This window comes from Calypte anna, chromosome 1 (genome assembly GCF_003957555.1).
Source record: "Calypte anna isolate BGI_N300 chromosome 1, bCalAnn1_v1.p, whole genome shotgun sequence".
NCBI classification, from domain to species: domain Eukaryota; kingdom Metazoa; phylum Chordata; class Aves; order Apodiformes; family Trochilidae; genus Calypte; species Calypte anna.
Genome location: NC_044244.1, coordinates 60,423,746 through 60,450,423, shown reverse-complemented (window position 1 = coordinate 60,450,423; position 26,678 = coordinate 60,423,746). Strand labels below are relative to the sequence as shown.

The 26,678-nt window shown below is 37.0% G+C and overlaps 1 protein-coding gene across 1 annotated transcript in view; it reads right to left on the bottom strand.

Annotated features, from left to right (window-relative positions):
• Positions 1 to 1,299: 1,299 nt before the first annotated feature.
• SYT10 (synaptotagmin 10) overlaps positions 1,300 to 26,678 on the bottom strand; it is a 35,200-nt gene continuing 9,821 nt past the window's right edge. The window contains exons 2-7 of the mRNA XM_030459413.1: positions 23,498 to 23,855; positions 17,004 to 17,568; positions 4,608 to 4,728; positions 4,121 to 4,292; positions 2,525 to 2,654; positions 1,300 to 1,423 (exon numbers count right to left, since the gene is read on the bottom strand). Coding sequence (XP_030315273.1) covers positions 1,352 to 1,423; positions 2,525 to 2,654; positions 4,121 to 4,292; positions 4,608 to 4,728; positions 17,004 to 17,568; positions 23,498 to 23,855 — 1,418 coding nt within the window. The 3' untranslated portion in view covers positions 1,300 to 1,351. The remainder of the gene's footprint in view (positions 1,424 to 2,524; positions 2,655 to 4,120; positions 4,293 to 4,607; positions 4,729 to 17,003; positions 17,569 to 23,497; positions 23,856 to 26,678) is intronic.

The window sequence follows — 26,678 nt, the reverse complement described above, 5'->3', positions numbered from 1 at the left end:
GCTTCAGAAAATACTATCTTCTCAGTTTTATTTATACATTACAAAAATATAAAAAGAGCCACCAGCCCAACTTTTTTCTAGCTGTAGTTCAGTTTTCAAAATCTCAGGCCAAATCATCCAGTCTTTGCTCTTCGCAGACAAAAAAAATAACTGTCTGAGGTAAAATGCAGTTACATTTCAATTTCTCTCTGCAAATATTGACAAAAAATATATTACAAATTCATATTTGGCAAATCATTCTAGAGACTTCCAGTCTGGGAGCAGAAACTGCTCCATGTGAGCTATTCAGTAAGTCAAAATAACTTCAAAGAAATCTTACACTGTCACACTAAATCACGAATCAGAAAAACATTCTCTATCCTGCAGTTTTTTTATCAATTTTTTAAACTGCAAAAATACATTAAATAAATTCTTCTGCCTACATTTTGACCTGCCTTAAGACTGAATAAGGGCTTCAGGATGCCAGCAGCAAATGGGCTTCTTCAAAGGGCCTGGATGCACCTCATCAGCAGGCGCTTACATCTCCCTGGAGCTACATCAGCATCCTCACAACTCACTGCAGATGTATTTGCTTCCCAAACCAACACCCGTACATGTGCTGCTCAGTGTCATGCAAGAGACATTCAGGTGCAGAGGCCTGGTTGTGCTGCTGGACAAGCTGATGAGTTCCTGTAGGTGCAGTGGGCATCTTGGTTGCTGGAAGATTATCCCTGCATAGATCCAGTTGTGAATCCTGTTCCAAAAAGGCTGAAGGAAAACCTGGTGAAGCCAATAGGGTCCTTCTCATCAGCTTCAGTGGGCTTTGAAGAGCCCTTACTCCCTGCCCAAGGAATGAACTGACTGTCCAAGCAATCAGAATGTAACAACAGTTATTTTTTTTTCCATGCAACATTCAGTTCAAAGTGTTGTCTTCAGAAGTCACACAGGATTTAGTGCAATTTAGAAGAAATGGATTACAAGAGCTATATGTGACTACTTGCTCTCCCTCAAAAGAATTGGACATTACAAACTACAGTCATTTTGGATTGCTTAAAGGACTTTTTTTTTTTTTTTCTGACTTCTTTGCCTACGCAAATATATAGATAATATCAAAACACGGCTTGGGAATGACACTGGATATATGCCAGCAAGAAAACAGGTGAATGAATTTATATGAGAAAGGGTTATATTTGGCTCAAGTCAACTTCATTCATACATTAAGAAATTATTATAAACCGTAATATAAGAGCTAGAATAGGAAAAATGCATTTTAATAAAAAAATATGGATACAGTTCATCTGCAGAAGCCAAACCTTCTGTTTATGTAGATGTGAGCTTCAGACACTGAACACAATGAATCCACTTTTGTTCCCTAGGGTGTAAGTGGTGGTTTTGGTGATGAACAAGATCCCTGGCTGTCAAAACTGGTCGCTCGGCCAGGTAACTGCAAGAAAAGTGTTAGTTTTATAAATTTCATCATTTCTGGACATGCATCTGAACTCATTTCAGTTGATGAGACTCTTTCAAAAAAGGAACCCAAATCACATCTAGACCCTTTCTGGATCTAAGTCTCTTGACAAACTAATAATGGAAAGAGAATTCCTAAAGTGAGCTCCTATAAATGCCTCTGATTTGTTCCACAGGAGTGACTTTATTTCACCAGGCAGTGGTGGTACGTAATTCAGAGTCAGCCATGCACCTCTGAAAGGAGCTTTCTCTGCTGCACTGACTCAGTTTCTCTGTCCTCATGCTTTAGGTGTTTTACTGAAGCCTTTCCTACCTGTCACTGGAGAAGCTGTGCAAACAAGTCCTACACAGCAGGAAAAACATATGACCCATGATGCCTCAGACAGCAACTCATTTTTACACAGAGATTTCATTTGGAGAGGGCTGAAAAATGTGACTTCTGTTCCAAAGCAGGGCCTGCTGCTTCTTGAGGCTTCAATATGAATCTCTTTGAACCCCAGTCTGTGAGTATTTTGTATATAGAAAACCCAGAACACGTGGCCACAGCAGGCTGAAGAGGGATTCTAAGGCCAGGGACTTGTATCACCTATATAATATAGGTATATCACCTATAATATAGATATAATCACCTACTCATTTCAATAAGATTGCAATAAGTGTCTGAGTAACTCTGGAGGCAGCTGTTGGTGTGTTGCCTCAACTTAGCCTAACAAGCAAGCCAGTTTTATATCAATGTTTTAACAACATAACTGATCATGCTAAAGATTTTTTAATAAAAAATGACTGCTTTTGAATTACTTGGAGTCTTTTCTAAGTGGATGTAAGCTCCTTACCATAATCTCTGGAAATTTCAAACATCTTAATTGTTTAATGGTACAGTTCTGTCTGCACATCATGGAAACTTTTCAAGTAGTACATTTAGATAATCAGGAACCAGGTGCAAGTAGATATAGGTTGTGCTAAGGATCTTCTAGCTTCTCCCTAGATGCTGCACCGATTTTCATGATTCTCAAAAGCATGTAAGTGTGAGAGAGAAAAAAAAGTTCAAAATAATGAAGAGAATTCTGCTGCTTCTTACCTCCAGTAGTGGATGCCAGTGAGTTATTGGTTTACGTGGGTAAGCCAACATTTCATTCCAATGATCTCTTCCAAGCCCTTCAGCATCAATTCCTGTCCGACACACCCCAATGACCTCATTGTGCCCGACTCTGAGAATTGCAGAGGCAGATTTCTTATTAATAAAAATAGTTTTAATAATGTTTGATGTATAATGCACTTTACTAGTTTAGTGCAGCACAGAATACATGCCCAAACTCTTCCCATTATTTATTAGAGATATTAGTTTTAGTGGTAGTATAGCAATATTAAGGTCTGTAACAGTAGCATCAAAAACCTCCAGCCACTACCACGGTGCTTCTAGTAGCTATAAAAATGGCAATAAAAACATTAACCTTGCCATTAAAAGGTTGTGACCCAAACAGTACAAGAACAGAAAAGAACTGTAATAAACCAAAAGATGTGTTAGAAAAGCATCTTTAGATTTTGTGGGACAGAAAGGTGAAGGAAGGTGGTAGGGAGTACTTTTCCTGATGCAAATGCTTCAGATGTCATTTCGAACTATATTTCCCAGCTCTAAATCTCATGGTCATTGGAACTTCAGCCAAAAATATGAACACGAAGGATAAAGCTGTCATAGGCTATACCATAATACTTCATATTCCTGGCAGCACCACAGAGTTGGGACTCCAGAAAGTAATTTTCTGTACATTGCATCTTTACAACAGTATTTCCTAACTTCCTGTTATCAAATGCTGTGAAAGGAGTAACTGAAAAGGACTGAAAATGTGCAGGCTACTCTGCTCTTCTCCCCTAATGGTACCACAGTCCCCCTTTCACATCTGTCTGAGAAAGTCTTCCTGACAGAATTTGGAGAATGACCAGAAATCTGATGGAGAAGAAAAATAATCTGAAGTCTTATATTACTCAACTGGACTTTCACTGCTTATTTACCCTGCAGTCTCAAGAGCTCACTACTAATAGCACTTGAATGATTCAGACTTGGCACAGGCATGATTCTGTCAGTCACTGTCTAGTTTAACCTGCAGTCCTTGAGCTACTCTAAGCAGGAGTCTCTTCCTGTCAGTTCTCAGTGAGGACATAGATAATTGAGGCTCAGATGTGTCATCAGTGAGTGCCGAACCCCAAGGTTACAAAGCTTCTTTATTGAGTCAACCAGAGGATTAATTACGACTTAATTCAACGAGGTAATTAGAATCTAATTCTTTTTCAGTCAAGCAAATATTCTTTGATTTTGAATACCTGGGATTTCAATAGAAATTAGGGGTGTGAGGGACTTTTTTTTAAGACTGAGACATACCTGATTTGTAAAGCTTTTACATAATCCAGCCACCAGATGGGGACAGAAATGTATGCCAGTTCCAGTGGCTCAAGAGAAGATTAAGCCATGTTTCTTCCTCATCAGTTATTTATGAAGCAGATAAAGTGACCTGAGCTCTAAAAGGCACAGAAGCCCTAAACATCTTCAGGAAAAGACCCAAAGGCTTTATCTTTTGTGACACTGAATTGACTTGAAAGGTCAGGGAGGTAGCAAGCTTGCAATGATAAGGTAACCTCTCCCTGAAGATTTAACATTCAGAAAGCAAACTGTGCTTACCGATCATAATCCATCACTGCAATGGAAAGGCTGACCTGGTCCACATTCTCTGGAGGGATATCAAAGATGATGGCCTCGTTATAAATGGGGTTGAGTGTGTTCTTCTTTGTGGTTGTTTTCCTCTTTTTCAGTCTTCGACCCTCACACATCAGTGACACTTTGACATACGGATCTGAGTAACAGAGAGCCAGCTGTGGGCATTTGGGCTCATTCAAATGTGTAGTCTAAATGCAATTTTTTTTTTTTTTCAGGGATGTCATATTGATAAGACAAAAAACTATAGACCTTAGTAACTTTAGCAAACACTGCTTTCAACATACAGTCAAGGCAACAGAAAGGTCTATGAACAGACAGACTGACTGCTAGGCCAGTGATGGTCAGTGGACCTCAACAGGTTCTATACCCATTGTCCTGTTACTTCCATTTGACAGTCATGCTTAATACACACACACGAGGTTCACATATAAAAAAAAGAAAGCAAATTCACCTGATGCACCAGTTATATCCATTGCTTTAAGATTCCTGCATTTGATGACTGTTAATGTCATTCTCCCAGCAGTAGGCAAATAACAAAGGGAAAACATGATCTCACCCAAATCTATGCTTTCCTAGAAAAGAAAAGCAATTGTTAGAAATCTAACCAGATTAACAATTCAGTTCAGTTAATCTACAAATTTAGGTTTGGGGTTTGTTTGGTTGGTTGGTTTTTGGGTTTGGTTTTTTTTAACATGGAGAGACTTCTTTGCTGCCTCAGATGCTTTTGAGAAGTCCATAAACAATTTCCAGAAATAATTTCTATAAAACTGAGAATGACTACCAACAGGATAATATTATAGTGACAAGAATTACTAAACCAAAAAACTGAAGCAAAAGCAGAACCAGAACTTTCTTGGACTACTGATATGTTTTTGTTGAACTCTCACAAACAACAAGGTGTTGAAAGTAGAAAGTCAAGTTCTGATGTTGAAAATACTCAGAATCTATGCTCCCCAGTAGAAGGAAATACTGGGGAAATACTTAGATCACATAAATTTTCATGCCTTTTAGCCACTAGAATTTATGTAAGAGATTTATCTCTGCACACGTGTGCATGCAAAAAGTTTCTACAGTCTAAGTGCTTTGAAAAGATGAATGGGCTTGTAAAAGCTGGTAGCTTTATTTCTCTTACTGCTTTTTGAGGGGCTGTTCTGTTTTAGAAAAAAAGCAAAGTAAAGGAGTCCTGACTCAAGGACAACTTTTTGAAGGAAAATTTACTTGGAAAGATGGATAAGGTTCATCTTAATAATCCTCCCAAGATAGTTTCTATGTTGAGACACTGTACGCTGAATTTTTGCAGTGGGATGTTGCTATACAGTTCAGATACTACAACACTTAAGAAATTTAATCTAAATTAGGAGAGGTTCCATCAATTTATTTTTTTTTTCCTCAAAGTTACATAATTATCCTAACATCATTAAAGTTTAGTTATTGAGATGTTACTTATATTCCAAATTCCTAATCCTGTTGTTTTAAGATTTTAAAAATGCTGCAAATAAAGCCCAAAGAAAACTGTAAATTAAAAACAAGTTAGGATTTTTAAATATGACCATGCAAGGAGCACAGAAGGGAGTCACTTCTGCAAGGCATGAACATGTGATATCAAAGGGGTTTCTTTGACTCTTAGTACTGACAAATACTAAAAGGTTATTTTTAATATCTCAGCTTCAATTTTTATCTGTCAAACCTCCAGCTATTCCATGAGTTTGTATGTATTGGGGAACTGCTAGATTTATGGTACAGTTGTTCTAGCATCAGAAGACAAGCATGATATATTTTCAAATGATGCATACTAAAGTAATGATTGCAGTGTAGATGATAAATACATCACTTACAGTTATGAGACAGATGAGGGCTTCTTGTTCACATTTTTTCAGCTGCTTATATGAGCAGTTTTATTGACTTCCTTTGGGTCAATGTTCTGTCTAAATTGAAATAGGTACTTCCGATCTTTCTTGAGTAAAGAGGGACTTGTTTACAAGCTTCAGGGGTTTTGTGTTGTGTTCTGTTTTTTCTGGTTTTGTGCATTGCAGACTCTATATTTAAGAATGTGGTTTTATAATAGCTTTAAAATCTCTGTTGCACTGTTAATAAAGCACTGATTTTTGTGTAGGCTGGTTAATTCATATGTTCAGTCCTTTTGCAGGGATTCTGTTCTTAGGATTAACAGATTGACAAGCATGTGAACATGCACTTCACACAAATTTCATGCTTGTCAGGATTTCAGATTTCTCAGGATTTCAATAAGCACAGAGTTTTGTGTCAGAGTACACTAACAAACTCACTTTTCTATTTTAGAAATATAAATAAATCTTTCACAAGTTAAGTGTAATTTTCACTCTTCACTCATTTATTAAACTGGCAATTACTCTGTTATATTTTACTGTTTTTGTCATATCTGAAATGGGCTTTAAGCACAGCTTCTGTAGCTGGCACTACTTTATGAATTGAAGAGTCTGATTAGAGTTCCTCATATCCACATGTGAGAGATCTCACTTTTTTTTTGTTTGAAAAGGAAACATAGTTCCTCCTCATTCGGTGCTTCAAAGTTAAGGTCTGTGTTGAGGGAGACAATGAAGATGAGTTAGATCAAACAGCTCAGTGGGCAGCTCATAGAAGCTGATTAATTCTTCCTTCTTCAGAGAGATGACTTGTGTATGTGAAAAGAGAAAAATTAATTTTTTTCAAGATGGGAGTATGGACTTGAGTATCCTCTTCCCTCTTTTTGAAGAGATATTGGATAGACACTCAAAGGTTTGTGTGAGCTCAAATGCTAAGCAAAAGTACAGGCAGACAAGACTATTTACCATGACTTAAATACTTCAAAAGAAACATTGCTCCATATAGTGGCTACTCTACCTTACTTCTCTGAAGAGTTGAGAAAAGCATCAGTGCTTAACAAATCATTTGATGCTTATGATCAGTCTTTTTTTCTTTCTGATCTGAATACCATGTACTGAAGTTATATTTAAAAAGAGCTTGGAAGAGCCCCTGCAATCAAACCTGGTATTTGACCATACAATAAGTAAGATGCATGAACAGCAAATGTGGGGAATTTTTTCATTCTGCACAGCAGGCTGTCCAAAGGGCAGATGTACTGGAGTTTCTAGAGTTCTGTAACCTGTGAACTGCCTACTCAGTCTGAAGTGGTAAGAGATAGTTTTAGGACTGGGAAAAAAGCTCTCTACTACTCCACTGTTTATGCATGCATTTTCTGATATGTATGACCTTTAACTGCAAAAAAATTATGGATTGAAATGTCTGCTTTTCATTTTGCAGAACAACACTCATGTTTCTTTATGCACTATTTCAATAGATAAATTCTGCAGTAAATTATATTACTTCAAATAAAAGCTCTTCTATATCAAAGATACTTATGAGTCACACATCATTAGATCAAAAGGTTAGAAATATAATTAGTAGTTACCCTGCACTGGTCTGTAGACACTATTTAACTCTTCTCCTGGTGGAGAGAACTGGATGTCATAGGTTGCCACCACTGACTAGAAGCTCCCATAGTTCTCAGATCAAGTTCAAATCCAAGTTCTTTCAGAATCCTTTGACACAAGCACAATGATTTTTTTCTGTTTAATTTAATTTGGTACTAGCTGAGATATCTGCTCTTTGGTAGACAGTCTCTTTTTGGTTAGTAAGGAACATAAAGTCCTAGTACTTTTACTCAAGTAAAATACATTCAAGTGCTTAAGTTTCTACTGTGAGTATCTGTCAGGATTGGTGATTGCTCTTCATACTGAGGTGAACAAAGTACATTTTGTTCAGACTTCTGGAAGTCATGGGATTAAGATATTAAAATTCATCATAAAAATAAAGATTCTTTGGAAGTCAATCATACCTGGTAAAGACAACTTAAAAATGGCTATGTGTTCTTTTGAAAGATTAATAATATAATTATGCGTATATACATATATATATATGACAGTTTCAGAGACTGGGTATTGGGTAAAATGTCTAGAATACCTACATTTTGCCCTTCACACACACTTTTTTCATGAAGTTGAGTAATACATATTCATATTCATGAATTTGGAGCGGAAAACACAGGTTAAGCCCTAGACAATGAACAAAGTAAGGCTCAGACTTTAAACTTCTCACAACAGTCTTTGTGTACGGCACTGATTATCACGAGTAACATTTTAAAATGCCCTAGATCCTTTAAGTATTGTTGAATTTAATTGAGATTTTAAAATAGGATTTAAATTACTTCAGAATCCCAGTGCTCTAAGAAATTAATATTTTTTCTTGTTTTATAATAGACTAGATAATTAAGTTCACACAAGTGATCTGACAGGAACCATTCAAGACAGGTAAATCTGAGGGAGCCAAGGCACAGACTGCACTCAACAATCATGTCTGTATTTCAGCCCACCTTACTGAAAGCACAACTCAGAAGACAAAAGCCTGGACCCAGTGGTTGGCATTCATGCAACTTTTTAACTGTGCTTCAGATGGTCTTACGTGTGCCATATAGTCCTCTAGAATAGCACGTTAATTAGTAACTCCCATGAAATTTTATCTCTGTTCTAGGCCTATTTTGAGTTTTTGTTCTTAGATTAAACTTAAATTTCAATTAACAGCTAGCTTAAGCTTTACAGATGCTTCTAACAATTACCCCACATGGAGTTCCAATAATGGGTGAAGAAAGAACAGCAATATGCAGAGCTGTTCTAATGCAAATGGAAGCATTTATTGGTATTGCATATCTTTTCTTCATTTATTTCTGTCATCATGCAGAACGAGGAGCTAGAACCATGGTAAGCACTACACCAGCTTCATTTATTTGCATGGCTCCCTGTTTACCTCAATTTTCACTCCATTTTCAGGCACGGTGATGCTAGAACAAAAATAACAAAAACCCCAACAACAGTGGCCTCAAATGCATTTGTCAGCTATCCAGATGAACTTGTGCTTTTTAACTACATAATATATAGATTCTACAAATAGCACAATTTTCATCCCTCACAAGCAGCCACAACTGAATAGATGTGCTAATATTTTTTCCCATTAGTTTACTAAGGATCTGTGTGCGTTCTGTGCTTTATGGGCTCTTGGGAAATCAGGGCAGGGGTTGGTGAAGTCAGATGAAAAAAAGCCCTTATTCTGTTCTTTTTGTTATTAGAACCAATGGACCCCAGTGTTCTTATTTTTCATGCTTATACTTGTTGAAGTAGGAGCATTTCTACAGAGTTGGTGCAATATTTATAAAAGAGAGAGAGATGTGAGAAGAAGCTTGTAGCCCTTGTAGAGGAGCATCACTTAAGACTGAAAAAAGTTTTTAGAATCATTATTGCTGGAGAAAGCTTTGCTGTCTCTTATTCCAATTAATTTTCCCAGCTCTTTCCACTAAATTCAATAGAAGGGACAAGTTTTAGTTAGCAACATCCACAGACTTGATGAGGGAGTTCCAATAGAGATCCTTCCATGTTTTGGGTGTTTTCCTAATATATCACTACTCATAGCTGTGAACTGAATTGGAAAATTTCTTTACAAGCAGTGTTAGCAATTTCATGATTATCTCTCCCTATACACCTAGATCTTAACTGGTTTCCTACATAGAAGGAGTGAAAATTTGGGGGGGAGCTGATATGTCAAGTTAGGTGTCACTTTTGCATTTTTTTTAATAAAAAATGAACACTAAGCTTTTTATTTTTTATGTTTGTTTCTTTCCTCTAGTTTTTCAAGTTCTGCAGTTCAAAGTCTTAGAAGTACAACTCATTATGGATTCTTATAATGAACTATGTAAAATCACTGGAACTAAAAAATTTATAGACTTTCATTGCTACTAGTGTGTCATTATTCTCATGGTAAAAATAAAGTGGTTTTGCAAAATTAATACTGTATTAGAAATTAAATTATCTCAAAAACTTCCTTCTTGTTACCTTCAATATCATTAAGATTTTAATAAACCATAGTAACTAGTAATTTCAATTTTAATATCCTGAACTACTTTCCTATTAATTGTAATTTAAATGATGTTTTAAAAATTGCATGAGAGTACAATATAAAAATTACTAAGGGTGGCATGTATTTATTTTGTACTTGACTCCTAAGCAAATTATCCATAAATTTTTTTCTTTTCCTTTTCATGATGTATTTTGAGTAAGCATCTCTATTAGCTAATAATAATTTTCTAGATATCAAATAAGCTATTCAAACATTTACATCCCTAGACTTCTAGAAGCTTTCTTTAGTTACACTGTAAATTACTTTTCTGTACAGAACCCAGATATTCTGAAAAAGCAATGCTACAATTAGAGCTTTGGATTCCTTGCATACTGCAGGAAGATTTTCCCCCAAAGGACAGATTTCTCATTTTTTGCTCTGTTTAGAAACACATGATATTCCCATTTCCCAATAATAAATACTGAACTTAGGCTTCAATAATCAGGGATAAAATAAAGCATAATGATACATTTTGGGGGTTGGATGGAAAAAAGAGGAAAACTTGTCCCTCTGGCACTTAGCTAAGAATCTACTGAGGCATTTCTAGTTTTAATGCGTAGTTTAGAAGTCAACAGAATGGTAGGAAAGAGCAGTACAGAACCAATCTGTTTTATCATCTGTGCATTTAGATTTTGATAGTGTTTATGCTCTCACAGAAATTGTCAAAAGTTACATGAAGCTTCAACTGGAGAGTTTATTCTATCACCTCTCAAGGCCATTTGAGTTCAGAAACTTTTTCCCTGCAGCTAATGTTTATATTGCTCTCACATTGTTCTTTGCATAGCAAATCCAGCTGGTTTTTTTCTTCCTCCCAGCACCACTTACTGTCTGGGCTGTTGTCCTGGGAAATGAATTAACGAGGTTCTTGCATCTTGTGGAAGACAGAACAGAAGCAGTGGGGCCTGTTGCTCTATAATGACTGCATCTTCTGCTTGTGGAGGCCTAACATTTGTTTTCTGCTTGACATCCTGATTGCTCAGGGTATGCACAGACACTGATTGCAGTCCTGATTGCATAGAGAGAACTCCCTGAGACAGCACGCTGGGTCCAGCAGGCTGAAGGCTCTCAATAGCATCCCAGGAAGCATCCTGGGTGCTTCTTTTTTTTACTCTGTCTGTATTTAACCATCTGTCTTATGCACCAGAGATGCAGTTTCATTTTGCCAGACAGCAAGAAGCAGTTCTGCTTCAGAACAGCTCAGAACAGAGGTAATTCTGTGAACTAAACATAGTATCTACAGGCACGCAAACAAACTAAAATGTATATGGCTTCCCATATCAGGATGCATTTCTTGAGCATCAGAGGGACTATTTGCAGTGAGAAACTCAGAGAGAACTTCAGGCACAACAGGTCAGTCAAGCTGTGAACCTTAGCATAGCTACTGCAGTAGCACCTGGAATCAGAGATATTAATTCCCTTGAGGAAACCATATTCTTCATTCATCTAATCTTTCTTTTAAGGTAGAGTCAAGGTAGCAGTTTACCTCTAGCAAAGCAGAATATTAAAATAATGTGTCATTTCAAGTGAAAAGAAACATTCAATAATGATAGAATCCTTTCTGTAACTGGACAGAAACCCTTCCTTTCTCAAAAGTCTTTTCTAGTTATCACAGAGACTCTAAGTGATCCCAAACCTAAATGAAAAACCTCAACATGTTTCCTGAGAAGACTGACCCAGAGCATTCTTTCATCTATTCAGCAGGTGATTTGTGAATTCTTTATATCACCAGCCCTGATTAGAAATGACAGGTGCCAGCTATTCTTGGCTTTAAAGGGGCTGTTCCCATTATGTGGGTGATAAACATTTCTGTGCTGACAAGCCTTCATTCTTTCACATATGTTAGCATTATGTCAAAACTTTTTCCAGAAACAGCAATAAGCTAAGTCCTTTCTGATAAGGATGGGTAATTTTAGAGCATAGTCCCCTAAATCACAGAATCGTTCTGGTTGGAAAAACCTCCAAGGTCATTGAGTCCAACCACACCTTAACTCTATCAAGTCTAGAACTTAAACCATGTCCCTAAGCACAACATCTGTATGTCTTTTACTGGATGGTGATTCAGCCACCCCCCTGGGCAGCCTATTCCTGTGCTTCATTACCATTTCATTTTAGAAGTTCCTTCTAATATCTAATCTAAACTTCCTCTGGTGCAACTCAATCCATTTCCTCTTGTCCTGCTACTTTTTAGTAGGGAGAAGAGACCAACCTCCCCCTCACTACAGCCTCCTTTCAGATAGTTGTAGTGAGTGACAAGGTCTCTCCTCAGCCTCCTTTTCTCCAGACTTAACAACCACAGTTCCCTCAGATACTCCTCATAGGGTTTGTTCTCCAAGAACACTACCAACCTACATTACTGGTGATAAAACATTTCCTGATAGCACAGCTCTTTGAACACTAAAGAATAAGACAGTACTTACAATGTGGCCTCAAAGTTGGCTGCTGTTAGACAAATCTTTCTCAGCTCCACTAGGCAACCACTATTGCCTTACTTAGAGTAAGGTGTAATGTGCCCTTTTTTTTTTTTTTTTTTTTCTTCCACTTACACGTTAGCAAAATATGGAGAAAATTAAAACAAAGACAATGCTGTAATGTCTTTGGGAGAATTGCAGGTGTGGGGTTCATTCTAGTTGGATTAGGAAGTCAGAAGATTTTCTTCCCATATCTGAGGCCAACAGCAAGCAGGATTACCTGTGTAGGATCCCCCTCTTACAAGTGTTTTGAGATAGATCTACTGAGACTAATGTTACGGTAACATTTATTTTAAAAAAGGTATCTAAGCAGTTCTGTCTTGCCAAACAAAGCTATTTACTCATGTTTCATGTGCTTTAGAAACAGCAATCACACATCATGTCCATCACAGAAGTCTGTGTCCTTACAAACCTTTTATATCCCACTTCACAAATGAGAAAACTGCAGCACTGAAATGCCTGGTGTTGGAAAACTGAATAATAATCAAGTTCCATCCATCTACATGAGATAATGCAAGTGGCCACAAATACCTGACAGCTCCATGACTAGCATCCCCAAGAGACTACAACTGTGCTGGAAACAGTTTTCATCTAAACTCTGAGCCTTCTTTATTTTTTTTTCTTTCCTATTGTTTAGTTGCCTATAATTGGTCACACTGAAAGAGTACACAGAATATGTTTAGAAATAAAATGTTAGAGGCAGAGATTTCCAAAGCAATCAATCATTTAAAAATATGTAATAGGAAGTTATAAATCTGTACATCCATAAAATGCTGGATAGCAAGAGGTAGTCTGCTTGTCTAAACAATTCTACAAGGCTGAATATTTTCACTTACGTGCTTGTGATTATAATTAATTTTTTTTTTTTTTTTTAAAGTATGTGGTATATTTTGACAGTAGCAAAACCTTAGAAAGATATGCAAATCTCACAAGAGCTTTGCTGAAAGAGAAGCTAGATATGTTGGCTAAATAATCCAGTCAATATTATTTATTTACCTCTGATGCTATGAACTAATTTCCTAAAGTGTATTAAAAATAAAAATATTGCCATATACTGGCCAAAATTCACAGGTGGTCTAAAACTGCTGCTTGAAGTTTGGTTTCTTTTATTTATTAATCAAACAAGCAGAAATAAATGATGGATTATTTATTGAAAAATTGTGGATATTAGTGCTACCACATATCTACAATATTACTTTTACACAACTATTTTTATACCAAATTTACCTTGATAATTTAACATTGAGAAATTAAAATGTTTTAACACTTATAACAAGTACCTGCTATGTCTTTTATAACAGCTGGGGGTTCTGAACACAACATATATCAAAGAAACAATGATATGAATGAAAAATTAAAGGAATGAAATGCAAACTACAAAAAATTAGTAAATATCAAAAGTTCAAAATTGTAACAATCAACGTGGACAAGTGGGGAGGCCAGTCCTGCACTTGCATAAGATAGTTTCAAATTCTTTTTACAGGGGGGAAAAAAGAAAAAAGTATTAAAAGTGTGGATTCCCAAACAATAATTTGTTTTATGGTCAAAAAAACTCGGTGAGATCATAAAGTCTGATTTTGCTCAGACTGTATTTCCTGTACCAAATAAAAACTGTGCAAGCAACTCTGAAAAATTACGTTGGGTACTGGCAGAGAGCATTTGCATAGCAGAGAATGTCTGGATCTCCTGTAGTAACCTCTTTCACTGCTAAAATGTTACACTTCATTTCCTGGGTGAATCCTGCCCTGTAGATGTTCAACTCCAAGCCTACAGAGTCTTGTGTCAGAAATGTAGGTTCTTTCCAAGCAGGCAATAGGAATGGTTGTTTCCTCCACTCTAACTTCTGAATGGAAAATTCTTGTCTATAGAAGAGATGTAAAAGACCCAAAGGTAAGAGGGTGCTGCTTCTGCTGTGTTTTGTAAGTTTTGGAATAATCCTTTCACCTATCATTTCTACCCCTCTCTGCTATTTATCATTTAAAAAGCATGAGCAAACCACTGGGTGTAAGAAACAAGTCTGAACAACAGGCTGAAAAAAATTCACAGAGCTTACAGAAAAGGAGAGTGGAGGTGAAGAAGGAAAAAAACATTCAGGAAAGAGTTTTGCTGAATGGCATCTTGGTTCCTGTGCTCTACTGTGTACAAAAGGACCTTCACACTGAGACATTTCTTTTTTAAAGGTTCTTCATGAACACCAAAGCATACTTACCTAGAGTACAGCTATTTTTCACTAATTGTAGAACCAGCTGAATCTTTTGTTTTCAGGGTTTACTCCAAGTCCAATTGACTTTGGCAAGCATTAGTTAGCTATTTAACTGCTAGTTTAGGACTTTAGTAAACTTTAAGTCTGGTGCTTAAGACTATAATTGCCCATAGATTAACATCTAAGGCACTGTTTCATCCTGTGAAAGACTGACTTCCTCATTTTACAGGTTCTGAAATGGCAGAACTAGAGACCTTTATTACCAACGAATTTTGATCTGCATCAGACAGCAGAAGAGAAGGCAGTACATTGCACATATAGTGACAAGACATCTTATAGGAGGGTTTCATGTTGCCAGGAAAAAAATAAATTCAATCAATTTCTTACATAATTTTGTGAGAAGAGAGTAAAGGTTTGTGAAGGCTGATGCAGTCACCCAATACTAGAAGATATGTCAATTGTACGTGGTTATTGTTAATGGTTTAAGTGGGCATAATTTATGGAATACATGGAATACTGTTAGCTGTTTTGGCTGAAAGGCTGAAATCCAAAAGCTTCATGCTTTATCTTAAACTACGAATACAGTAAAAACACCAGCAGAGTGATTTAATCACTATCGCTGCATGTAATAACCCTTAGTGAAGAAGAAACTTGAATTAGATTTCATCTCCAAGATTAGCAACCATTTTCATCCTGTTCTATGTTAATAAGTCTCCCAACTGCAAAATTTGGAAGGCATTTTAATCTCCTTAAAACCTGTCCATGGATTATAATTTGCTGAAACCATTCTAGTTATCAGCTAAAACTTTCACACATCCATCTGGTGCAAAGGATTAGTCTGCATATAAATCATTACTAAAGTATTAAAGATAATAACAAAGCTAGAATAAACTTTGAAAACTGTTACTGGGCTATTGTTCTAAGACCTTAAACATGGATTCAGCTTTAAGCTTGAGAACACAGTTCTTAAATTTACCTGCAATCTGAGCTTGATCAAACTCAGCTATACAGATGTGCCTTTCTGGGGGTGTGCCAGAAGCTGGTCAAACCACTTTAGTAGATCCAGCAGTTAAAATACATAGCTTTTCTTGTGTGTGTGAATTCACACTCAAAAACCATCTCTGCTATTCTCCAGTCTCTAATATTTCTTCTTCTTAGGGTAACACACTGTTTATGCTCATACTGGTGAGGAAATACCACTCCTCTTTCTTCTCCAAGTCACGCGGCCCTATGCTTGCCTGTCTAGAATGAAAACATTTGGCAAAAGAGGCATGGGAGGTCTCTGGCTCTCTTGAGGGGATGGTATAAACCTTCTGTCACTGAATTAGTGTCTAGTACTGCTCTGTTCATCCCTGCTGTGGAAATCCAGCCCATGCTCAAACCCAGGGATGATTCAGACTGTTTTGTATATCTCCACAGAGAAAGGGATGGGAAGACTTCTATACATATGACACAGCTGCTAAAAAAAAAAGTCAAACAAACAGAGCCAACACACCTCACCATTTAATTTATTTTTTTGCCCTCAAAGTCCAGCCAGGGAAGATGATTTTGGATTTCAATGTTAGTAAAGACAAGGTTTTCCTCTTGGTAGCCAGTGATGCATCTCATCATCCATGCACAGGCTTCCTTGCTTGAAACTATAATCAAATAATTTGTATTTCCTAACTCTACATACTTGTCTTGAATTTTGCTAGTAACCAGCAGCAGCACTGGTGCATCTCATGGGGACCCTAAGCACAGGGCAGCCAGCAAATAACATTTTAGACTTCAAGAATTTGTAACCTTTCTCTCTAACATCTCAAGATTCACAACCTAGGAAAATCAGCTAAAAGGAGCAAGATGGATCCTGTTCCTTAATGTATGTCTGTTTTGAAGGACAGGGTATTTTGCTAACAGGAAAATTATAATTGTTCTTATTAAGCAGTGACTTTTGTGATGATTTTTTGTGATAATTTAGAAATGTCATATATATTTGCACAGTGAGCCATAAAGGTGATGGTATAGTCCCAAAAGAATTTTTTTTAATTGAATTTTATAGCTTCCTAAGCATCTTATTTTCTATGCTCAAAGGAAAATATTGAAATATTAACAACTGTTTATTTTTTTCTTTTTTTTCCTTTTCTTACAGACTCTGCTGACAAACAGTATGTTTTTCCACAAACTGCAAAAGAGAAATGAAAATATCATATTAATATTTTTGGAACACATTACTTACTGTGGTGGCACAGTGGATGTCTTTCCATACATTGGCTTCCCTGGAGAGATCTGAGACTTCAAAAAAGTTATCAAGAATAACTTCCCCAATCATGTCATGCCTAGAAAATCTGTCAAAATCATAAACACTGAAATGCAATTTCCTGTTGCTGAGTTGATCATAGGCTACGGGGAACTGAAAGGTTTCATCAAAGACAGGATTTAATGTCTTTCTGTGAACTCGTGTCTGAAACTTCTTTTTCCTATCTGGAAGCAGATAAATCTTAACGTAGGGGTCAGATGTTCCTGTGAAGTCTTTCGCAGGCAGATCTAAGGCTTTGATAATTGTGACAGCCAGAAGTTCATTCTCATAATCATACCGGAGAGTGAAGTTAAGCTTCCCACATGTTTTCACATCTTCTTGTTGCCCATCAGAATCCACGGATTTCTGTTTGTAGAGCTCTGGTTTTATTCTCCCAATGCTGGTTGTTGTCTCTCCCCTTTGCAAAATCGGATCTGTCCCCATGTTAAAATCAACACTGGACACTTGCATCTGCCTTGGCAAGTGCCTCCTGAAAGAATTGTGCCTGCACACACACACAGACACACACACACACACACACACAAAATGAGCCATGGTTATCTCTAGGAAAAGACCTGGCTATTACCAAGTAGAAAGTACAAGAAAAACAAATAATCGAGGATTCCTCTCTTTAAAAAAAGCCCCCCCTTCCAAATATTTTCTAAACGTTTAAACTTCCTTGAGATAAAATGACAATTCAGAAGAACCTGTTGGCCTGAAAGACACCCATTGTCCTGGCAATATGTATATTTATAACTTTGTTTTTAGCCTATGCAGCTGAAATAGAATCACTAAACAAGCTGATAGTTCCAACAGTGCTTGATCCCACTGTGCTACAGTCTGAGTAAAGTAATGAGGCAGAAAAAAAATCCCTTGCAGAATTGTCACCTGTACTTCATGGGGTTGGGAGGCATTCCTGGGTGTTTTTTCATTAAGATATTTACCATGCTTGATCACCATCAAAGACCTGAAAAGGCCATGCAAACCTATGTCTGGAGGTTTTCAGCATAGTGCTTTGCCATCCTACAACATTTTATATACACCTGCTTGGTATTTGCTACACCAGGGTACATACTGTGCTCTCCAGTAACACTGGGAACAGTTTGTTCTTGCTGCAACACATTTCAAATTTTTTTTAACATTTTTTCTGTGATAGGTGTTTTTTCCTTCTGTTCTCACACTCTGCTGTGTAGTGTATTAGATAGCTGATTCCCATACTCCTACCAAGAAAAAACATGCTTCAGTCCTTGCAGCTCTGCATACAGTGTTGCATATATATTTATGGGCTTATCTTGACATAAGAACATGGATAAAAATTTCTCCTTCCCTACTAAGAGTGAAATCAGACCTCTGGTATGCCATAGAGCCTTACAATACTAGAAAAACACCAGACAAAAAGCTTTCATAGAACTAATCATCAGAAGAAGCCATTATGTCTGCACTGTCCAGATTATTTTTTGGACATTTTCACATTTCCTTGGTACTTCAGTACACCAACAATCTGTACTGGCAAAGCTCACTACCTCCTTCTGTGAGCATGCTTAGTTCCCATTAAAAAACAATTTAATTGTCAGAATTTCCTCTGTTTTTTGCAATCAATTGCTTATTAAGGCCAAATGCAACTTTGCCTTATTGCTTGGTTTCCCTGTGGTGCTGTGTTCTGAAAACAAGAGGTGCCACAGCTGTGTGTTTCTTTCTTCGAATCAGAAATGCAAACTGTCCATTTGAAAGCAACCAGGACTCATTTCATAGATATTATTTGTAGTTTTCTGTATGTGAAGTGGTTGTGGAAAGCATGAAGTAAGAAACTACTGAAGTTCAGCTGAGCAGAGATACAAGAGGGCAATCAGCAGCCATTAAATAACAGACAAGAACATTTCCACTTTGACTCTTTAGTACTGGTAGGTGCAGGGAGCAGTTACTATTATTACACAGGGAGAGGGGAGGGAGATAGTCTAGATCTGAAGCAGCTCAAAAAAAATCCAGGTGTTTTGATCTCAAATTTAGATGAACAATATACCACTGTCATAACATACCCAATTTTTTTTTTTTTTAACAGGAAGAACAGTTGAAAGATTTTCTTTTCTCTAAAATGTTAAAACTCTCCAAATTCATTGTATACAATGTATACATTGGAATGGAGTGAGGAGAGGAAAGGTCTAAACTAGTCAAAAAACTACATTATTGTCCTCCGGGAGTTTCAGGGCTGTGCCTGTGTCTTCTGATAAGTCCAGCTTCATAAGTGTGCTAAACACAGGGAAGAAACTTAACTCCAGCCAAAATGTAGTGGCATTAAACTTTGAGCACAGAGCAATTTAAGCACTAGCTCTCAAGTATCTTTTTCTCATAATGAAGTCCAGGAAGACCTACACTACTGCTATTTCTATCTGTGGTAATGAAATCTGTGCAGACAGGCTTTGCATTTGCATCTGTAGTACTGCGATGCCCTGATAATCATGTTCAAGCCCTGCCCTAGACATGCAGTAGAGAAAACTGCCTATGTGGGGGAAACAGTGAAGACAAATGTATGACATTATCATCTTGAGTGAAAAAAGGTACACAACAAATTCTGTTTTCTTTGACTTTTCTTATAACTGTGAAGAACTGAGATAATACTTGTGGAAGTAACATATTTTAAAAAAAAAATGGTCCCAACCTTCTTTTCAATTTTTGAACTTTATGCACATAAGATCCTATTGTGAGCACAGTCATTGTTGCAATATGTCACTGAGTAAAACTGCAGCTGGATGGCTGTTTCCCTTGGGAACCAGCAGCACTTTTGCTGTAGTGAGCTCAGGTCCTAATTACATAGTGCCTAGAATCTGTTCTGAGTCACATCATTTCACCAAGATAGCTAATTGGTCTGTTAATTATTAAGATACTTCATAGTTGTCATGGCAACATATTTATCTTCCTTTGTTCTGCAGTAACAAAGGAACTAATGACTGTGATAATGAAGTACAAGGGTGTCAGGCAACCAGGTTGTGAAAATGCTGTGAAGCTACTAACTTGTCCAAATCCAGGTATGTAAACTCACACTGGTTTGTATGTAGTAGTCCTGCAATAGACATGCCTTCCATGACTGAGAACAAATAAATTTTGAGGGACAGTAAATATATAAGTAAATATGTATGTAAATATGTAAGTAAATATGTAATTAAAAAATTCTGCTTGCACAGGAATAATGATAACATTAAGCTGATTTCTAACTCATTAAGATTGCCACATATAAGACAAAAAAGAAGGACACACTGCTTATTTATGATATGACTTGATATTTATAAGTGGTGGCACTGGACTAGCTGTCCAAGATGAACTTAGATCAATCTTCTGAACCAAATCAAAGAGCAGATACCAACACTTGAAGTACTTAGACAGAACAGAAGCTGCTATCTTCTCCTTGCAATCACTAAAGTCAACAGATCTGCTTCGTTTTCTATAGCCTTAACATTCCTGAACCACTCACTTTTACATTTGTGCCTCTTGGGAAATGATTTACTGTTTGCAGAGCTGAATGACAAGCTCATCTCCTTTGAAAGCATGTCCTTTGAAAAGACAGATGAATATTTGAAGGAAGCAATATCATAGAAGCAATGAACTATGCTACAGAACACTTTCATAAAGTACTGGGAAGAGTGATTGTCAGTAACACAGAGCAAAAATGTTTGTAACTGAGCATCACTGATACAGGGCTTCTTCTGTTGTAGTTTACTGGTTAACTGGGATCAAGGATTAAAGAGTTTTTTTTTCAAAAAACCAACCAAACAAGCAGGTCTTTTCATATTATTGGAAACTAGGAAAATTATAAGAGTTTTGGTTAAGCAAAGATTCTTCATTTCCCTACTACTAACTACACTTCATGATATGAGTGCCTATAAAAAGTGATCAGGCACATTTTATTATTGCTCAGATTGGCTTCTTAAAATCCTTGTGCTTCAATTACAATGACTCAACATGATGCTATCTTTTTTTATCAAGAGTTAATGGCTTTGAGACCCTATCAGAGAACAGGTTATAACCCTCTTCTTTGTCACAGCTCAGGTGAGACCAGTGTGAAGCAGGCTATCCAGACAGCAAAGATCTCTCTTAGATCCTTTGCCAGTGGAATACAGCTAAGAGATGGTACATATGGGTCCCTCAGGACTCCTGCATATACAAGGCAGTGCTGAATTCAGGGTGGTGCAGGAGAAAGTTATTCTATCTTTGTGTCTGCTAATGTTTCCCCTTTATTTAGAGGTCCTCAATGAAGGTCATCAGAGACAGTTTTTAGTATGTTTGTGATCCAGCATTATGCAACACAGTGTAAGAGAAATTTGGAAAGCTGGTCAGAATCTTGAGTCTTTGTCTCATACGTGACATACTTGGCAGCAATAATTAATATGGGTTGTCAGAAGGTTAAGACTCACTTAAAGCAGGCAGGGGGTATAGAAAAAATGCATTTATAAACACAGAAAGGACTGTTTCTGGGTATTTTAAAGATATGTCTCATTCTAAATGTTTTGTAGTAAGGGTGTATAGTTTTCCAGCAAACTGTAAATGAAGGTGATGCATTCAAACACCCTGGTATAAATTGGCTAAGGTTGGACAACCATGTTTACACAAAGCAAAGGAACCATCCCTCACAGGACATATTTGCCCATAGTAATCTAGAGCTGATAAAAAGAAAAAGCTCCTTTAAAATTTACCAAGATGTGCAGAGAGAGTGGGATTGATTGTATGTTTTAATTTTGTAAAAATCTCCTTGGCTTCAGAGACACCTTATGTGCATTTAGGTCCCAGTCCAAGTCACTCTAAAGATCTGTGGGAATACTTTCACAGGCTGAAGTAGCTCTGGATCATGTCCCTGGAACTTCTTCCCCCCCTATAGTACAACAGGGAGTACTAAAGCCCATTTATCAGCCAGCTGTTACTTTTGTCTCTTCAGGAAATCAGACAGTCTGATTACCTACAGATTCACCTGTTGCTAAATGATGCATAAAACTCTTCCTATTAATATTCTACTAGGTAATAGCAAGTTGTGTAACATTTTTGTCATGCTAAGCTGTATCAGTTTTGGCCCCTCTGTGTATAGGATTTAGTAAACTGTTACAATTTCAAAGTTATCTTCTCAGTATTTTGGAAATGTTCCTTAGAGTGCCTTGGATATTGTTCTCCCTCTCTTAGCAGATGGATACAGTAGTTGAAGCCAGGCATAGCCCAGGCAATGGGGTTTAAAGCCAGCTATACAGTCTCATCATTCCAGAGATGGTTAAGCTGCTATACTCAGTTAGATCTGCCCTGGCTGGAGTCCTCTCATTTTTGGGACCCTCCTGTGGTTGCCTGTTGGCTGTGCCACAGTGTCGGGATAGATGTGAAAAACCACTTCAATACCACAAGTGACACTGCGATGGCAGAACTCTATTTTAGGAACTCACAGAATGCCAGAAAAGTAGGTGTCCACTAAAGTAAAGCAGGTGTCTTCTCCAGTCTTGTGCCTGCAATTATTAATGTGAGCTTTCTGAGCTTTTATTTTGTTTGTTTGTTTTGTTTTACTTTGTTAGCAAGTGTTCTATTGAGGGGTAAAGCTACTTCCTATACATGATTGTGTTCTTCTAGCATTATGCAACACTGCAGGTGCCTCCTTGAGCCTTCATTTTCCAGTTCCTTTTTTTTCTAAAGTATGCCTCTCCCATTTTATTTTATTTTTTTTCTCACATAGAAAGTGATTTTTGCAGTTCACTGATTGGTTTCCATGCATTAAATCTGCTGACAGTATTTGAAGAAAATGTCATTTGAAACTACAGGTCACAGCACACATTCTTACTGCTTCTCAATACGAAACAGTAACTGAGACAAAAGAAGTTTGTGTCCTTCACTTTAATACAAAGAAATCACTTCAGAAATACTATTTGTTTCCAATTTTTTTAAGGACCTATATAAACCTTTATTACTTTAAGATCAGTCCATAAAGATCTACATTCTTAGACTAGGATTTTTAATTCCTTTGTAAGGCAAACCATATCTTAAAGAAATGTGCCATCAACAACAAATCTATCATTTATTTAGTGAAGAGAGAAATTCTTGTCTGCTAAACCTATCGCTGCATCTACAAAAATCTCTCTATGAAAAGCTAAACTTTCAGTACTTTAAAAAATTACAATGAAATAGACCTTTCTATAAACAAAACCTAAAATAGAAACACTTAGAGTAGTAACATATATATTTTAAAAAGTAGTAGAAGACAGATTTGATCTTCATATGTACACTGTATATTTCAGCATGTTCTGTTGAAAGGACTCAGAGGCTTTGCCTTCATGTGATAAGTGAAAGGCTCTTTCACTTATTACTTCTACGAACCCAAAGCATAATCCAGGATCCTGGAAATTTCCAGAAGTCTGTTCTGGCTCTACCTGTTCCCAGGGAATGTGCTGCATACACAGGCACCCCGGACTTACCTTGATGATGATGTGGGCTCAGTGATCTGCCTCTGCATGCGTGCATGTCTGATCAGATGCTCTTTCAGTGCATTCTGGACCTCTGCTGGTATATCAGGTGAAGTGTGGCTAATTTTCAGCGCAGCTTCAAGTACCTTGGTTGTAGGCTTCCCATTTTCTTTAACTTCCTTTTTCTCACTGGTCTCCATAACCTCCGTAGGAGCACTGGAGTTGCTTTGTGGGACATTACTGGCATTGGAAGTGAGGGGTTTGCTCTTCCAGCAGGGCCAACACAACTTCCAAAAGACAAAAAGCGAGACAACCAGCAAGGCAAGCCCACAGAAGCTGACGACTACTGCTAACAGACTGACTGAGATGTCTGCAAGGAATTAGAAAAAAGATCATCATGACAGACAAACAGAGAGAGAGAAAAAATATTAAAAATTACACAGGTAAGGAGATAGAACCATTTTGATAATTTTCTTACATGAAGCTTTAAAGTCCTATTTAATGCGTTGTTTTATTTTTCTCTTTTGATATCTAAGCCTGTATCTTTATAATGTTATCACTTTCTAATACCTACTTCACAAATAATTCATCAATTGCTGTTCAGGCCAGCAACCAGTGTCTGTCCCCCATAGCCATGAACTCAGACTTCCCAGGGAATAAAAGACTACTCAAATGGCCCCAAATACCCCCAGCCATTATTATTAAAGGCACTCAACACTTTCACATATAAGTGTACATGAAAATAAACCAGTTCTAAACTGCCAGGCTGATACAAAATTCAAAATTTTATTCAATACTTGCCAAATTATTGACTCTGTGTGTTAACTGCATCAGAAGCATGTTAAAATTCAAGTGGCATAAATAGGTATAGGATGTAGTCTGTCATAAATAAGAAATTTCTAAGGTTAAATTTTATGCTCTGGAGCAAGACTGACTTAGACCAAAACATAACATCAGTACATTGGTATCTAAAACTCTGCTTTGAAAATGTGGATGACTTCAGAGCATACTCTGCAACACCCAGAGTTGTACAGAGACCATACTATACACTTAGCTACCTCTCCTGCCCTGTATTTGTCTTCTTCTGCCACAATTAGTTAACATATCCAATAGCACAGCCAAAGATAAGAGAATGGATTTGACACCAACAGAATTCTGTGAAAACATTTGTATTTTAGGAGATGAAGGATCAGAAGAAATGCCAGTTGAGCCCTAATTAGGAGTTTTATTCAACATGACATGTTTCAGTTTGATTTTTCCAGTACCATGTAATAATATATGATATAAATAAAAAAGTATTTTTTTTTTAAAGAGCCTTTTGCATGCTTTAAAAGTATTTAATAAACCCTGCTTAAATGTCCCTCAAGCAATGGCTGCTGCTGCTTGTTACAACAAGTTTTGACAGTTTAGCAGCTAATATTTTGTATCCTTAGCTTCAGGCTACTAAACTGAACGAGTGGAAAAGTGCAATAAGAATCTGAGCATATTTTTCCCAGTGGATTAAAGGAAGAAAAATAGTCCTCTATGTATCTGTTATCTCCATGGAACAACAAAATGTAACTCACAAGTTCCTTCAAGAGGTGAAGATTCCCGTACAGAATTTGGGAATATTTTCTTCCTTAATATATAATATTGAGATAGTTGTCTCAGTAATAAACACTGATCTTAAGGCCCATTCAGTATGAAAATGCATGAGAACTGGCAAAGGGAAATATGAAATGTTTGTAGTCTGGAGATTTGAAAGATACAGTTCTGCTCAGCCTTACTTCAAATACATCTTAGCTGGAGTCATGAGGGAATTGGCAGAGGATGTGCTTCTTGATTTAAAGAGTTTGGCACAAACTACTGCCCTGCCTTGAATATTTCCTTCCAGTCCTGAGATAGGTGTCCTCTTCTGCCTGTAGTTAAAGGTCAAAATGTAGCCCTTGGGATATACGTGTCAGCCTAATGAGAAACTCACATGGCAAATTAAGTTTTAAGATGTTTCCATACAATGAATTGATGCATAATTATATCCAATAATGTGACACAAGCAAATGATACTTTTGCATATAATTTTTCTAGATAATTTGTCCTCAGTAGAGATTATCAGACTATTTGTTTTAATCTGCCATTTACCCCAATATCCTTCCTGAGCCCAGCAATTTTTACTTGGTTTGTGTTCTAAAGCAAACTGTACCATCTTGACAAGAGGCAACATTAAAAGATGCTGAGTTTACAGCTTGTTTCTAATGGTTAAACACTCAGCTGCAAACCTGTATTTTTTCATTTATAATTTTGTAGTTCTAATTTGCAGTCAGTGCTTCTTTCCTATCTCTGTTTGAGAGATTAAAAGACATAATGTTCTTCAGAAGACAAGCCTGTCAAAACACAGTAGAATAAACTGTACCGGGAAACAAACCCAGTCCTTGAAACTCATTTGCCTCTACCAGTTTCTGGGACAATTTTAAATAGAGCCAGTTCATACTCTCCTATCCACTTCCTAACCATGGATCGTGTAACACAATTCACCAATGATAATTCTTAATGGTTGGTTTGGATGTGGCCTTTCTGTTTCACCAGATGACAGACCTTAAGATCATGGGGAGAGGCTCTTACAGATGAGATGGCCTCGGTTCCAGAGAGGTCATCAGGGACTTTAATGTATTAATACAGGAGGAGATAATAAAGGAACCATTCTGATAAATTGAACCAGCTAAATTTACAGTCAAGCCAGGCAAAATATTTTTCCACTCTCGAAGCCTGACAAGAAGCAGAACTCTGATCTATCAGAAATAAACCAAATTAAACAAACAAAACCCCAACCAACCCACCAACCCACCCACCAAAAAGCAAGTCAATTTTGGGTCACTTGAAATATTTCCATCTCAGCTTAGAGGTGGTTGGTATCATTAGGTTACAGTTTGAGAGGAATGATTTTAAAACTGAAAATTGTGTTTCTTTATCATTTAGAAAATGTTGGAACAGGATGTTTTAACAACTTTGAAAATGCTGGAAACATATCAAAACCAGAAATACAAAAATTGATCCCTTCCAGCAGAGTTGCAACTTGATGAATAGATACTATCAGCTGAAAAAACATTCCATCAAAGCACCTCTATCCCATTCTATTTCAAGTTGTTCACTGCAAGACATTTTTCAACCCTTCAAATAAATTGGTGTCTCCTTTCAATGACTACTCCCATACTTTAGC